This window comes from Chiloscyllium punctatum, chromosome 15, assembly GCF_047496795.1.
Source record: "Chiloscyllium punctatum isolate Juve2018m chromosome 15, sChiPun1.3, whole genome shotgun sequence".
NCBI classification, from domain to species: domain Eukaryota; kingdom Metazoa; phylum Chordata; class Chondrichthyes; order Orectolobiformes; family Hemiscylliidae; genus Chiloscyllium; species Chiloscyllium punctatum.
The window spans coordinates 56534178-56550718 of NC_092753.1; the positions used below are offsets into that span (position 1 = coordinate 56534178).

Below are 16541 nucleotides of genomic sequence, written 5' to 3' on the forward strand. Positions count from 1 at the left end.
GTTTAGGCAGCATCCAAGGATCAGTAAAATCAACGTTTCGGGCAAAGGCCTTTCAGCAGGAACAGGACTGGAATAGTCAAATCAAGAGATGAATGGAAGGTTCAGCAGCAGATACTGAATCAGGGCAAAGTTGCGTGACATTAGGTGAAAATAAGGTAGTTTTAGCGATGACGCAAATATGTAGCCAGAAACTCGCTGTCAAATATGGCAGCAAGGCTGAAACAGATTGGCTTAATTCCAGACTGTTGCCAAGGACAGGGATGAAGTTGGTGGCTACAGAATTTGGAGTAATGACTGAGCAGAAGGCTTCAGTTTTCTCAATATTTAATTGGAGGAAATTTTTGCTTACTCAATATTGCATGTCAGATAATTTAACAAAAGAAGTGAAGACATCAAGAAAAGTGATGGTGAAGCAGAGGTGGACATCAAGAGTGCACACATCGAAACTAATTCCACATTTGCAGATTATGTCCCTGAGGAACCGTTGTCAGCTGACCTACACTGATGGTGGACATGCAGTAAATTGGATCTGTTGGGAATGGGTAACTTCACATCGTACATGTTTGCTGATGACTAAAGAGACCAATCTATAAGACGAAGGTCCTGCCACTACAGCTGCGGTTTCAGTGTCATTAGGCTGCTGTAATTGTTGTTAAAGTAGATGACAAATAGGAGGCAGACACCATGGGTACCAGTGCAGATGTAGGAAGAGGAGCCAATCAAAGATGAGTCTGTGATTACAATTAGAATGATAAAAATGGAACCGGCTAACAGTAGCTCCACTCAGGTGAATGATAGTAGAAAAAGTGTTGGAGGAAGATAGTGTGATCAACAGTGTCAAAGACTACAGACAGTTCAAGGAGGATGAGGGGAAAGTGTACCATCATAACAATCGCACATGTTATGACACAGAGGTGAATCCCTCTGTTAATTGAGCCAAACACCCAGAAAAGCTCGCCTCGCCTCGTAGTCTGTTAAAATAGGAGTGACATAGAACTCCCAAATTCCATTATTTAAAGAAAATAACAATTTTTTAAACTCTAGAAGTGAACATTAAACAACTATTCACAACTCTAAACCCCCCTTCTCTTAACTGCTGACTATCTGCATCCAACTTTATAATAATATACTGTTCCAATAAGACACTTGTTAAAATTATATCAACTTAATTTCAAAACCACACAGCCACTGTCTTCTTTTGTATGTTTCTTCTTCCGGCTAAGGATCTTTCTGTGTCGTCTTTATTTTTATTGCCAGTATGTTTCATACTGATTGAGTGTTTGATTGAGTGTTTCCTAATTCCCTTGAGAACAAGATGTTAGCTCTCCATGCATTTCTGTCTTGACAGCAGTTGCTTTTTGGCCAATTTTCAAAATGTCTGCATTTTATGCCCCTCCAACATCTGATTGTCTCATTGGTTCAGTGTTGGCAAAACAATAAATTCAAATGCAATTGGTTTTAGTATCCTGGGGCATAATTTAATCTGATTGATTAAATTTGAATTGTTGTCAAAACAGCAACCAAAACTCAGGTATCCATTTCACAGCCAATTGTTACATATTTTCAATTTTGCCATCTAGTCATATACACAGATGCTTGTAATCTCAGTTCACAACAGCATTTACTCTCTCTTAAAAGTACAGTACACATCTTCAACTTTATAACACATGGATTGCTGTGACAGTTTTAAGCTATTTCAGTTGTGAACTTTTTTGGTACTCCAATGCAAGTGGAAACTTTATTGGAGGGAATCAACCACATAATTCCAGGAAAGATGGAGATGGATGGCGACAACATGGTCAAACATTTTTGGAGAGGAAAAGGAGGGGAAATCAGGTGACACCGGCCCACCTTGTTGGATGACAGTAAAAATTGCTGGAAGTCAGACTAACAGTCTAATCAACAGTGTCAAAGGTTGCAGACAGTTTGAGAAGGATGAAGGGGAAAATGCTATTGCAATTACCTCTTCAGGTGTTGTCCTTTTTAAAATCTGTTGTTATTGCCCATCTTCTCAAAACACTAAACCCTTGACCCACAATCAATGCAAACTACCATTTCTACCTCTAACCTCCCTTTCCTCTCCAAAGTCCTTGATCATGTTTTTGCCTCCTAAATGGTAAATCATTGCTAAACTGCCTCCAACGCAATTAAATCCTTCCTTAAATAAGGTAAGCAGTACTATACACAGTATTCCAATGTGGTTTCATAATCTTCCTAACGTTGTATTTAATTTCCCGAAGGATAATGATAATATTTTATAGCTTTCCTAATTACTTATGGTACCTGGACACTAACCATTTGTGATTCATGCATGAGGACTCAAAGATCTCCCTGATTCTCATTTAGACAATATGCTGTTTTACTGTTCCTGCCAAAAGGAACAATTTCAGTTGTTCCCAAAATTACAGTCCATTTTCCACAGTTTTGTCCCTCACTTAACCTATTCGTATTTTACTGTAGCCTCTTTATCTACATTCCACAGCTAGCTTTCCTTCCTCTCTACGTCATCAGCAAATTTAAAAATCACACAACACTAGGTTATATTGCATAGTTAGCTACCTGACAAAGGAGCAGCGCTCCAAAAGCTTGTACTTCCAAATAAACTTGCTTGACTATAATTTGGTGTTGTGTGATTTTTAACTTTGTCCACCTCAGTGCAACACCAGCACCTCCACAACATGATCTGCAAATTTAGCATCATACCTTCCATCTGTTCATCCAGGTCATTGATACAAATTTTAAACAGTTGAGGTTGCAGCACCAGTTACTGTGGCACACTACATTCTTAAGAATCTAAGAAAGACCCATTTATGCCTACACTCTGCTTCCTGTTAGCTAACTAATCCTCTATTCAAGCCAAGATGTCACCCCAAGATGTTACTCTCTGGAATAACTTTGACGTGGCACCTTATTAAATGCCTTCTGGAAATCCAAGTGCAGTACATTCAGCTTTCCCCTTTATCTACATATTTCTTTGTCAAAGGACACCAAAAGATGGGTCAACCATAATTTATTTTTCGATAAACTTTGTTAAATCTGCCTGATTAGTTCAATATTACTGAAGTGGCCTGCTGCAATGTTTTTGATGATAGAAGCTATCATTCCAAGACAGATTAAGGATGACCCCCAGCAGGATGCAGGTGCTTGTAGCCCACAGCTCCAACAATCTATTCAGTACTACTTCTCTGGTGTTGTTTTTTTCTTAATTCCTCCCCCGCTTGCAATTTCAGATTTATTCCTGCCTTTTGGATGTCACTTATATTCTTTACAGTGAAGACCAATGCAAAATACCTGTTCAATTAATGTGGTTTTCCTTATTTTCATTTTTAATCTTCCAGTATCACTTTTTACAGGATCAACACTTAATTTGTTAACTTTTTCCTTCTTTTAATATGTGTAGAAACTCTTACAACTGTTTTTATATTTCTGGTTAATTTTGTTCCATACTCTCTTTTTCTCTCCCCGCTTATTAGTTTTTCAGTCATTCTTTGGTTTTTTTTAAGTTCTGTGCAACCTTCTGATCTGTCACCTTCCTTTGTGCAATTATGTTTTTCTTTCAATTTGATACTATCTTTAGCCTTTTTAGTTAATCACAGGTATTGGATCTGTCCCTACTAATTTTCCTCACTCATTGGAATGTTATGTATTCTCTGTGCATTCCAAAATTTTGCCTCAAATGTCTGCCACGACATCTCTATTGGCCTATTTTTAAATTAATTTGCAAATTAATTTTTGTCAGCTTTGCTTTCAATGTCTCAATTTCATTACTTAAATTTTCAAATGTTTTGGACCCACTGCACTATCCCTCAAACCGAACATAATATTCATTGATATTATGGTCACTGTTACTTATGGGCACCTTCAATATTAGGTCAATAATTAATCCTATCCCATTACACAATACCATGTCTAGTATAGTTTGCTCTTTGGTTAGCGCCAGAACATACTATTCCAAAAAACAATCCCGAGAACATTGCTACAACAAAATCTACCCTTGTCTGTCTGATTTTCCCTGTCTATATGTAGATTAAAACTCCATATGGTTATCTGAAAAGCTCTCATTATTTCTTCTTTTATTCTCCATCCTACTGTGTGGTGACCATTATAGTCTGTACAATACTCCCACAAGTGTTGTCTTTATCATTTCTTATTTATACCCAAACTATTCCCACACCACTGTTTCCAAACTTTGATCATCCCTCTCTATTATGCTAAAAACATAATTACATAACACAGCTATCTCTCCACTTCTTCCTAGTTTCTGTCATTCCCAAATGTCTGCATCCTTCAAGATTCAGGTTTTAATCCATATCATCCTGCAGTTATACCTGTTGGTAGATCATACTAATTCATTTCTATTTACACTCTCAGTTTATCTATATTACTTTGAATGCTATGTGCACTGATACAGAGCCTGTAGTTTTATTCTTTTACCTTTTTAAAAATAAATTCTAGCCCTATCTGTCGGTTGACTCTCAGATTGGTAATAACTATCCCTTCTTGTCTGTTTATCTTTTTCCATATCAATAACTATTTCTCTTTTGCCTTGACTCAGCTCTTGAGCATTTGAAGGGCACATGCCCGAAACATCAATTCTCCTGCTCCTTGGATGCTGCCTGACCTGCTGTGCTTTTCCAGCAACACATTTTCAGCTCTGATCTCCAGCATCTGCAGTCCTCACTTTCTCCTCAGCTCTTGATTCACCATGTCTTACTGAATTTGATCCCTTGGCCTCCACTATTTCATTTAAAATCCTCTACTTTCCTCTTTATGCAGTTGGCAGGAACACCAGCCTCAGTATGCTTCAGGTGGAGCATCAGTACAATCTGAACAATACAGACCCTTCTTTTCCTAGTACTGCTACCAGGGTGCCATGAAGTGAAGCCTACTCTCTCACACCATGTTTGAATCATGCAATCATCTGTCTAATCCAATTTGTCCCAAGCCTATGTGGCTCAGGTGATAATGCAGAGATTATGACCTTTGAGGCTCTGCTTCTTAATTTGGTGCTTAGCTCTTCATGAGTGTGCAGAACCTCCTCCTTTGTCCTGTCCATGTCATTAGCAACTGCATGAACCACAATGATAGGATCCTTCCCCTCCCACTTTCTCTCCAGCCCTGAGCAGAACTATTAGGCAAGCAAAATAGCCATTTGGACTCTCAGTCTTTGATGCAAAGAAAACTGTCAATCCCATGAGTATACAGTCCCATACTACCACTACTACATGCCTTTTTATTCATCCCTAGGTAAAAACAAGGACTGCAGATGCTGTAAACCAGAGTCGAGATTAGAGTGGTGCTGAAAAAGCAATGATGTTTTTCTTTCAATTTGATACTATCTTTAGCCTTTTTAGTTAATCACAGGTATTGGATCTGTCCCTACTAATTTTCCTCACTCATTGGAATGTATGTATTCTCTGTGCATTCTAAAATATTCCCTCAAATGTCTGCCACGACATCTCTATTGGCCTATTTTTAAATTAATTTGCAAATTAATTTTTGTCAGCTTTGCTTTCAATGTCTCAATTTCATTACTTAAATTTTCAAATGTTTTGGACCCACTCCACTATCCCTCAAACTGAACATAATATTCATTGATATTATGGTCACTGTTACTTAAGGGCACCTTCAATAATTAATCCTACCCCATTACACAATACCACGTCTAGTATAGTCTGGTCTTTGGTTAGCTCCAGAACATACTATTCCAAAAAACGATCCCGAGAACATTGTTTAAAAAAAAATCTACCCTTGTCTGTCTGATTAAACCAGAGTCTAGATTAGAGTGGTGCTGAAAAGCACAGGTCAGGCAGCAGGAAAATCGACATTTCGGGCAAAAGCCCTTCATTAGGAATAGAGGCTTCTTACTCACCCCTGTTGAATGGCTTCCTGTACCACTGTGCCATGGTCATCCTTCCTACTGTCCAAACAGAAAGAACCTCAAACTTGTTGGACAATTGCAAAAGCTGACTCTCCTGGGCTCCTACCCTGTGCATCCCCTTACCAGCTTCCCTTGCAATCATATTCTTCTAAGCCAAAGCACTGACCAGTTTAGAAGACCAAGCTCTAATAAGTATGATTACTTCCCCATACAAAGAACCCAGCTAACAGAAGCAGTTGGGTTTAGAGTTTAGAGGAGGGTTTAGTTGTTAGATAGCATGAAGAAGTGATCAAAGATGGTCTTATCTGTAATTGATTAAATAAGAATCACAAGACAATGAGGTCAAGTGTGTGGCCACCAATCTGGCTTGGAGAGTTTGCATAGAAGAAAAGATTTGGGGAGGATAAGAAGACATTTAATTCGGAGTAGAGAAAACACAATTAGTTGTGATGAGGGTTGAAATGACCCTGAAGATGCAAGGCTATTTGGTGCAAAGGCTGAGAGAGGAAAATAGTATAGATATTCTAGACAGAACATATTTATCATACATGGGGAGGGCAGTCAACAACAATGACTTTTAAACAGAGGTGAGAAGAGTGCAACAAGGCAAGATGCTACAAGAAGACAAAGTGCTAGAGCAGCAAGATCAAATGAACCAAGGTGATTTGGTCAGGGCAGGGGGTGATAAGTAGGGGTGGGAAGGGGAAATTATGTCAATTCAATCAGCCACAATAATTTCATGGATATAAAGGATCATGTTTGCAAGTGATTGAATGTTTTGGAGGGAGATGCTGACAGGGGTAGTGACACTTGACCTGTTAGCATAATGCACAGAAAGAGGTGAGTGATAAGTTTGAGTTGATCAGAAGAGGACTGCCAAGATTAGACCACACAGGTGCACTGGGTGGGAATGTCAGTGAGAGAGGAGGATGGAGTTGTTACTCATAATGAGCCAATACTGTGTGCCTGGATAAGCCTAATAGACGATGCCAAAAGAAACACAAAGGCAAACTGCAGGTTTATCTAATTGGGAGTCAAGCCTTGAATAGCAGCAAGAAAGCAGGACATTTGAGGGACATTGAATGGCACTGAAAAATGTAATCTATTATGAGGATCCTGAAATTTTGGATAGCTGTGTATTTATAAAAAGACTGGGTGGGTGATCCATTTATTTTGAATTACAGAAAAATGCATCTAATCATAAGGTAGGATTGTCCTGCGACTGAGAAAGTTTTGTGCTTTATATTGTTGCTTAATTGGGGCAAGACAATATGGATCACTACATTAACTCCAGGGCAGTTTGGCACAAAATTTAGGACTAAGTGTCCCCCCACTTGTTGAAACACCAAATCACTAAGGTGTTGTCTATCCACTGGAAGACTTACCTGTGTTTTGTAGATGGAAGTGCTGTGTTTCAACGAGTGTTCCAAGTTCTAACCTGTTGTTGTATCAGGTGGACTGAAATGATGTTCAGGTTCCCTGTACCCAGGTGGAAATCCTATCCAGAGATGGAAGCATCAGTGATCAGGATGACAGGTAGGCAGGGTATGCAACTGATACCCGCCAGATTATTGCCTTTGATTACCACCATTAACCTTCTGTTGGTTCACAGCTAGAGGAGTTACAGCCTCTCCGGTGACTTTATATTGTTGTAAAAGAGGGATAAAATTGGTTTTGTTCATTGTATCCATTATTCCACAAAATAAGATTTAATATTTCAACCAATCAGGCTGGGCTACCACTTTGAACAGAATATTTCTTATGTAGCACTCAAATGGCATCATAAACATTAAATATTCCCTATTTACGTGTCGTTGGAACAGAACTTGATAATCTACAATAACTTCATAATTGAGGTTATATAAGGGTGACATTATAGAGGTTTATAAAATCATGACACACATGGACAGGGTGAATAACCAAAGTCTTTTTCCCAGGGTATAGGAGTCTAAAACTTGAGGGCGTAGGTTTAAGATGAAAGGGGAGAGATTTAAAAGGGACCTGAGGGGCAATTTATTCATGCAGAAGGTGGTATGTTTATGGAATGAGCTGCCAGAAGTGGTGGTGAAGGCTGGTACAATCACAACATTTAAAAGGCATCTGGATGGGTATATTAATAGGAAGAGTTTAGGGGGATATGAACCAAATGCTGGCGAATGGGACGAGATTAGTTTAGGATATCCAGTGGTCCAGATGAGTTGGACCAAAGGGTCCTTTTCTGTCATGTATATGACTATATGAATTTGCATTTAAAGTTGGCAACAGAACCCACAGAGGGTAATGATACCATTCTTTAGAACTCAGCATGATGAGACAATGTCAGAGAATATATATTTTCCTCCTCCTACCTATCATCAGTGCACAGAAGTATATTTGAGTCACCAAAGTACCATGATATTGAACCCTCACATTAGTTAAAGGACTGTGTATTTAGCACAACTGGCATCATCCCCAGATTCTTGTCTAACTTATTTCCATGCCAGATGTTCAAATGCCGTTGAACTCAAGTATTTGCTTTGTAACCAAATATTTTGCCTGTCTTATTTGAAGCCTAACTTCTATGAGAAATGGTGATTATTGATAAGAAATTCAGATTTCACAACTATCTGTTTCTAAAATAGATAATGTTTTGAGCATAATTGGCATGAAATAATATCTGGTAAACACTACAAAGTGCTTTACAAAATGCTATTATCCGTTCCCTCTTTCCTTAATTGTAAGAAGCATCGATGTTGCTCTACTTTTTCAAACTATTTGAGACTTTTTGAAAAGCCCAATGGATAGCAGGCATGAGAAAATAAGCGAAGACATGCATAAGGTGAAAAACAAAGAATTGCATTTATATAGAACTTTTCACAACTTCAAGATCTTCAGGAATTTTATAAGTGATTCATTACATTTTGAAGTATAAGCACTGTTACAATGTAGCAAACACAGCAGCCATTCTGGCCTTCACCAGGGCCTAATGAACAAGATAAGTTGGTTTAATAATGTTAGTTGAGGATAAATGTTTGCCAAGATATCTGAAATAACTCTTCTGATCTTCTCTGAGATATTGCTGAGACCTTTTTTTTCAAGATCCACCTGAGTTATCAGAAATAATGCCTAATCTGAATGACAGTATCTCTTAACAGTGCAACACTCTTAGAGTGAGGTATTGAAGTACTAGCCAAGGTTATATTTTCACTTCTTTGGTGTGGGATGATTACCTTTTAATGCATTGTGCTACCAACTACATCACAGGAGACATTAGAAATTTGAAGAGAGCAAAGAGAAAGGTGAGCAAAAGATGAAGAGAAAGAAGAGAGTTTAGAAAGGATGACAAAACTTTGAAGATACTTTTTGACAAAAATTGGAGTAGCGGGGTTGGGGAAATTTCAGATAGTAGTATCTTCTGAATCAAAATTGAGAGCAAACAAGAAAATCCTTTCAAACAAACAACAGTTAAGCAGGATGATACAAGGTTTTAAACTTTTTGGAGATAAACTTTAGGCTCTGCTCTAGATTCAAAAGGTTCCCATTGGCTTCTTATTTTCAACTATAGAGTGTGTTGCTTGCACTTTTCATTTTTGCCACTGAATCAAAACAATTTAAGTACGTTTCATACAAATACAGCTTACAAGCAGAGGTTTTAAGATGTAAATCACAAGACAGGAATAAAGATGAACATACATATTTTTCTGAGAAAAGAAACATTATAACACATCATTCATTGTGTTTGTATTTTTAAAATTTTCTCTTGACCTCCCCACCCCCCCACAGTGGAATGTATGATAAAGAACAACAGCTCTACAAGAGGACTTGGCCTCTAATAAATCTACTTAAGTGACCAGGACAGCAAATGTTGTCCAGGTCTTTGGTAATACAGTTCACCTTTATCCTCAAACACAGTCCAAACTATTTTGCAGAGTTAACTGGTTAGTGACAAAAATAGAAACTTTAACTATTGTTTTTCCTCCCTCATTTGGGAATGGAGGCCAAACATGAATTTATGCAAACCAATTCCCCTTACTACCTTAATATTACAGTTATAAAGTGAATTTAGTAAATTTTGAGTCAGGTCCTGAGCCTCAAAGCAAGACTATCAGAAGAAGGGAGTCTTAAAGCCAGTTCAAAGTCAGGTCAGAGATGAACACCCCATTTAAACTGCACAAGTTTAACAGCAATGCTACATGAAGCTAAAGTTTAATTTAAATGCACTGATGACTACATTGTTGCCCGGCTTAAAACTGACAGAGTAGGTTGTGTCATCATAATTTAGTGCTTCACCTTGTGATACATTTAGCTTCTAACCATGCATTCTAATATTTCCATGTTAATACTTTAGCAGAATTGGTCGTTCACAATTTCCACTCCAAAATGCAAAGAAAACATTCTTTTTTTCAGATGAGATACTACTTACTTGGATCAAAAGGATGAGGCTGTAGACAGTTCACCACATGGTTGTCAGCTTCCAACAGCATCAGTAATTCAGCTGTTTGCCGATCCCAGATGAATATATGGCCGCAGTCTGAGCCACTAATTACATAATAACTACCCCAGAAGTTGGCTTCTTTGATCTGAACCCAAAGACAGTTAATTATCATTGTGTATTCCAACAGCAAAAATGCTTTTTAATTTTTTAAATAAAGACAGTTTTACAAGATTTATTTACCATTGTCCTTGAGTTACGGTGGCCTTTGTATACCATTTTTAATGTAGGTTTTCTTATGTTTTGAGTCTCTAGCTCCTCCATTTCCTTCTTTTCTTTTCTCCTTCTGAATAACTCCTGAATACGGGCAGCTGCAGTACGTCTAAATTTCATGCGTAGTAATTCAGTACAAAAGTTTAAAACAAAGGAGAAAAAAATGTTAATTAGCTGTTCCACTAAAAAATCTTAAAGAAGATTGCAGTCTTGGTCTGTCTTAACTGTCAAGGACAGTCAATTTCAAAAAGAATTACTTGATGCAGCAACAGCTTGATTCTTTATTGTGCCTTTAACAGTACAAATAAAGAAAAGGGGCACGGAAGAGATCTCGAAGGAGTTCTCCATATTCTTTGCAGTGACAGCTGTTATGGCTCATCAATATTTGGGTCACAAGGTCAATCCAAAAAGATATGCCTTCACTGTTCAGGGGCAGTCCACATTCTGCTATATTTAGATAGCAGCACTGCTCCAACGTAAAGAACAGAATAGTAGAATAGGATGCCATCCATTCAATGGTATAATCTCATGCCACAGGCTTGGTAGCCCCATCTTCTGGTTTTCCTGATGAGCTCAGAGGAAGCAAACATTTGGTTCTGCCTTTAAAATAACCAAATCCAGTAACTCATCGGAAATAAAATTATTTTAGGAGAAAGGAATGAAATGTCTCAAACTTTAAAATGACAAAATTACAATGTGAGGATTCCCCAAAGTTGAAAACTATGCACAAGGAAAATTAACAACACTGCTAGTTGAGTCCATTCATTTGCCACTGATTTTAGTTCTTCATTGTGTGTGTAAATGTTAGTTATTAGCTCATATAAAAATAACAAAAAACACTGAACATTTCTAAGTTTGAAAATAATACCTCTTCAAGCTGGTAAGAAAAATGAATTTGCACTTATAGAATGCTTAAGTATATTACAGATCATTTTCTGGCAAATAGATAATGCTGAACCTAACCATTATCAGAGAGAAACACTGCAAGTGAATTTTCACAGAGCAGTGTTCTACAAACAATGAAATATTCATTATCTCACTTTACTATTTTATTTACTATTTTTATTACTGTAGTGGGGTTGGTTCAGAAGTAAATGTTGCCAGGATATCAGAATGTCCCTGTAGTTTCACAAGCAATACCATGGCAAATTTTACATTGACTTTATCTGAAAGATGGCAGCTGATGGCATATTGTCTCCTTGAAGTATCTGCTTAACTTAATATGCTCAACTTGGGTTTGAATCTAGAAATATTTGAATCAAAATAAGAATGCTTCTGTTAAAGGTGTTAATGGTGAAAAACTGAAAGCACAAGCAATTTCAGGATCATATCATCAGTAAAGATTAGAAACACAATATAGCTATTGAGATTTCTGCATTTCTGGTCATGATTAGTTTCTTATAAATTTGATGGGTGACTTTATTTTTGGTAGTGCCACTTTGTATTGGAGGCAGCATGGCAAATGTTCTAAGGTACCCCAGTTATATATAAGTGTACACCTCCTTCTCAGCACTGAAAACAAGTAATATAATACAAGCTTTAATAGCATTTAAAATGCACAGGAATTGAAGAGTAAGTTAATATTGAAATGCCATAGCTATTTTAAAATGAAAATGCCCTTCAAAAACATTTATCAACTCGCAGACTATGTTATTTTCATCCCATATTTAACAAATAACCTCCAAATTTTTGAAACATGGTTTGCTATACATTTCTGGAACTGCTTATCCTTCAGGCAGCAGTTATTCCTCTTAAAATGTTTATTGCTTAAAAAAAGTTTCAAGGATTTGAATATAATACTATCCTTGATGAGGAGCTGTTGCAATGAGAAGAGATTGACCTGAATCTCTCAGGCTGGTGCAAATTGAATAATGCTGTACATGGAGCTTTAAACAAAATGACTGGGATGGGAGTGGGTTCAGGTAAGGGCAAACTTAGACTGTTAGAGAGGAGGGATAAAACAGTATTGTGATAGGAGCGATAATAATCTAAGTGTGACAGAGGTGAACACGGACAAACATAAGAGATACTATAGGGTCAGGAGAGGAAAAATGGTAAAGGGACAGAATTCAAGACTATTTGAATGCACACTACATTCATAAGAACATAGATAAATTTATGCATAAACTGAAATAACTCTTTATAATTTTATACCCATTAAGAAAGAAATGGTTGCAAGGTTACTAAGTTTAGAAACTGAATATTCAAAACATATCTGACATTTCAAAAGGATAGTAAGAAAGATAAAGAAGATGGCATAACTCAGTAAAATAGTTCAATAGTGAGAAATGATCTTGGTTCAGAAGATCAAGATGAAGAATGAGTTTAGAGGGACATAAGAAATAACAAAGGAGGGAAGTTTCTGGTGGGAGCAGTTTCTAGGCACCTTGTGAGCAGCTACATTGTAGGACAAAACATAAAAGAAAAAAATTGATGGGAGTGAGGAAGAGGCCGAGAGAGGTATTGGGAGGGAAAGTGCAAGGGGTGTGGAAGGCTGCAGGGGCAGGAATCAGGGAGAAAGAGGGTGGTTGAGGTGATGTAGGAGTTGCAAAAGAGTTTGGAGGGGAAATAGAAAGCTGGCATGGTGCGGTGGAAAGGGGAGGGGTGAGGCTACAAGGTGACATGGGTGGATAAGAGAGAAAGGCTTTGGGAGCAGGAGAGTTGAGGAGGGAGAGGAGGGCCTCAAGATGGTGTAGGAGAGACAGGATTGGAAAGAGGATGTAGCAAGGTAGGGGAGAATAGTTGGTGGGTGGGAGAGAGAGTGAAAGAAGATGCATGTGGCATGAAATGCATTGAAGGCATGGAAAAAGGATGCTGCACAGGAGAGAGACCAGTTTTAAATCTGTCACCAACACAGCTAACTGGATAAGAACATTGAGATTATGAATCACTTGAAAAATAATTTGCAATCTCCAGTTTAAAGCTGGAAATATTCAGTAATTACTATATGGGAAAAATACAATGGAGTGTACCATAATGAATGCTGAGTGAACTGCTTACTTTAAATCGGAGATTAAAATCTGGGATGCAGTAAAATAGATTGCTTTGTGAATATGGAATTATGTTACCTGTGACCTCAACCAGATAGAATTCCTACAGTGTGGAGGCAGGCCATTCAGTCCATCAAGACTACAATGACACTCTGAAGAGCATCCCACCCAGACCTAGCCCCCCTAATCTATTGCAATAACCCCACATTTACTATGGCCAATCCATCTAGCCTACACATTCCTGAATACTACAGACAATTTTAGCATGGCCACGCCACCGAACCTGCACATTTTGGGACTGTAATATGACTTATGGGAGGAAACCGGAGCACCCAGTAGAAACTCATGTAGACATGAGGAGAACATGCAAACTCCACACAGAGTCACTTGGAATCAAACTTGGGTCCCTGGTATTGTGAGGCAGCAGTGCTAACCACTGAACCGCATGCCGCCCACACCTGGAAGGTGTGTTTAGTGGCCATGTTTGTGTGTCAGTTACACTGGCAGAAAAAAAATGTTTGTGCTAACTTATGCCTGTCCTCTTATGCCAATTTAAATACTGTGGTGTCTAGGAATTAATGTTTTCCTTGATTGTTGTGGTTTTAAACTTAATGGAAGGTGGGTAATTATTATGGATCATTGTATGAGGGATCTTCACCACAACTTAAAAGGATATATCTGGTAGATTTGCTGCCATCATCCTTTTTCCTGTTCGGGATCTACAGGGCCTGATTTGTCCCACATGGATAGGAAAATCACTTGATAGTCTTATTAAACTATCAACAAGATATAGTGTATTATATGTCAGCAATCAGTTCAAGTTACACAGACTTGGGGAACATTGCTACAAGGCTAAGAGGGAGACAATATATTAAGTCTAACTCCTTTGAGGAATCAAGCTATTCAAATTTCAATGCAGCTAAATACCACAATAGTAAGACTTGTGTTAAAATATAAATGCAGGTTTATACTGAGAGACTTTTAAAAACAAATCATTAATCCAAGCTTCAGACAGAGCAAAGTTTCCTCCATCTCTGCCTCTTCCGCAACTAATTTTGCATACCATCTTCAACTAAACAATTACTGCTTAAAGATGGCACTATATTGATTATATTTTCACAAAGAACAATGCCTTGATTTTATATTTTCAATAAGAAATGTGCTACCAGCAAGGTTTAATATTTAATAAGAAACTCAAGAAGCCTGCCAGTACAACTGCATTCTGATTAAACAACCAAATGACCAGTAAACTTCACTTTGGTCTAATAAACCACTTCATGCAATCTTAATCCAAGGGGGAATTAGTATCATTTTTTAAAAAATCAATTCACTGGTTAATAAAAAAAAAATATCAGAATTACATAAATAAACATTATACCACAAAAAACACATGCTATTAGGGGAATGAAGCTATGCAACAGGCAGTGGGTTAAAATGGACAACACTGATAAACAAATTTATCATTCAAGTTTGAAGAGACTGTATTCCTTCCCCTTCCTCTCCCTTTCCCAACCAACTTCAAGCACATCCAGACCAAGAGGTGATCAGTCAAGAGTGATTAAATTATGCTCACTCTACATCACTACTTCAGACCTGAAGACAATCAGTTGCTTTACTCTACATTTCAGGCTTCTGACACTGGTTTCTCTTGTGATGATACGACAGGTGTCAGATGACTTCTAACCAAAAGGGTCCCAGCTGAACAGAGCCCGGTCCTGAACTGTCATTCACAAACATTTTGCAGTGGATCCTCAAAAATAATTACATTTGCTGACATGGAGTACGTATAAAGTGAAAATTGTCTAAATGACTTTGTGAAATAGCATTTTGTGGAAGTTAAGCCAAAGCAAAGAGTAGGGTAGGGGTGAAATCAGCAGAGAAGCCCAGCTCTCCTATTCAAGTTATTGTTGTACAAAAGCCTACTAGGTTTTGATGTCATTTATTTATCAAACAGCACGTTAAAAAAAACTAACAGATTGGAATGATTCAAAAATGCATCAAAGCCAGCCCTATTCTGAGCATGATGTGCAAATGTTAAAAATAAAATATTTTGCAATGACTGTTGCTGGAATACAGTTCTAGGACCATTAGCAGTCCTCTGAAACGTCAATCAAACAGCCATTGTAATATTTGCTTTTGTGGTCAGGGAGTTATCGTATGTGTGTTTGGGTCATGAGTTAGTGTGGAAGAAAGAAAGGGAAAGGGGTCAGAGAAATTGAAAGGAAATGGATAAGAGGAGTTTATATGCAGATCAAATTATCCAAAGTTGAGAAATTTTGTCTCTGCCCAAAAATAGCCTACATCTAAAAGATATTCGTGGCCATAAATGGATTTCCTGTTCAGTATTTTCTACATTAGAAATATTTAAAAGATGGGTGATTATTTTGATAAACATCTCCATTTTATTCACAAATGTTACGCTGACTTCTTTTAGGTCGCCAATTTAATTTTACATTCTCCTTCAAACTGATTTTTGGATTGTTACTTCCTTGAATCTAGGATTTAAATGTTGCCAGAACAAAATAACACTAAATATTTTATTATTCTGATAATTTAAGGGTTAAGTTAAAAAGGTCAAACTAATCTCAGCTAAATTCTCTGTCAACATAATTACATAAATCTGGTTATTTTTGTAATTCTATAAAGGTCACAGAGAAAAGAAAAGTTTGGTTTAAAATGCCACCCTGGTATTCTAAACTTGTAATTAAATTGAGACTTCAGAATATTAGTGTGGAGATTCAGGTAGAAGCTCTAGATCATAGAGTAGAGGATACTGTTGATAATAACAGCAATTGCTAAATGTACTTCATGACACTCCTGATATACAATTTCAACAGTGACATACATACAGTAGCCCATGGAAAAAGGCATCATGTGCTCACTTGCTAAAATTGCCAAGAGTAAATTATTCCCATAAATCTTTAGTACCTGACTTTGAAGGCTTTACAAAATCGTAAATGATCACAAGTAGTAGTCAAACAGGTTA

At 37.5% G+C, this 16541-nt stretch overlaps 1 protein-coding gene across 6 annotated transcripts in view; it reads right to left on the minus strand.

The window, feature by feature from the left end:
- Positions 1-16541, minus strand: part of dcaf6 (ddb1 and cul4 associated factor 6) — a 225207-nt gene that overhangs the window by 11583 nt on the left and 197083 nt on the right. For 5 of the 6 annotated variants that reach the window (XM_072585183.1, XM_072585182.1, XM_072585186.1 and 2 more), the window contains 2 exons: positions 10536-10674; positions 10284-10440 (listed from right to left, as the gene is read on the minus strand). In XM_072585183.1, coding sequence (XP_072441284.1) covers positions 10284-10440; positions 10536-10674 — 296 coding nt within the window. Of the gene's footprint in view, positions 1-7267; positions 7380-10283; positions 10441-10535; positions 10675-16541 lie in introns of those variants that run through there. The other variant, XM_072585185.1, reaches the window with a different exon arrangement.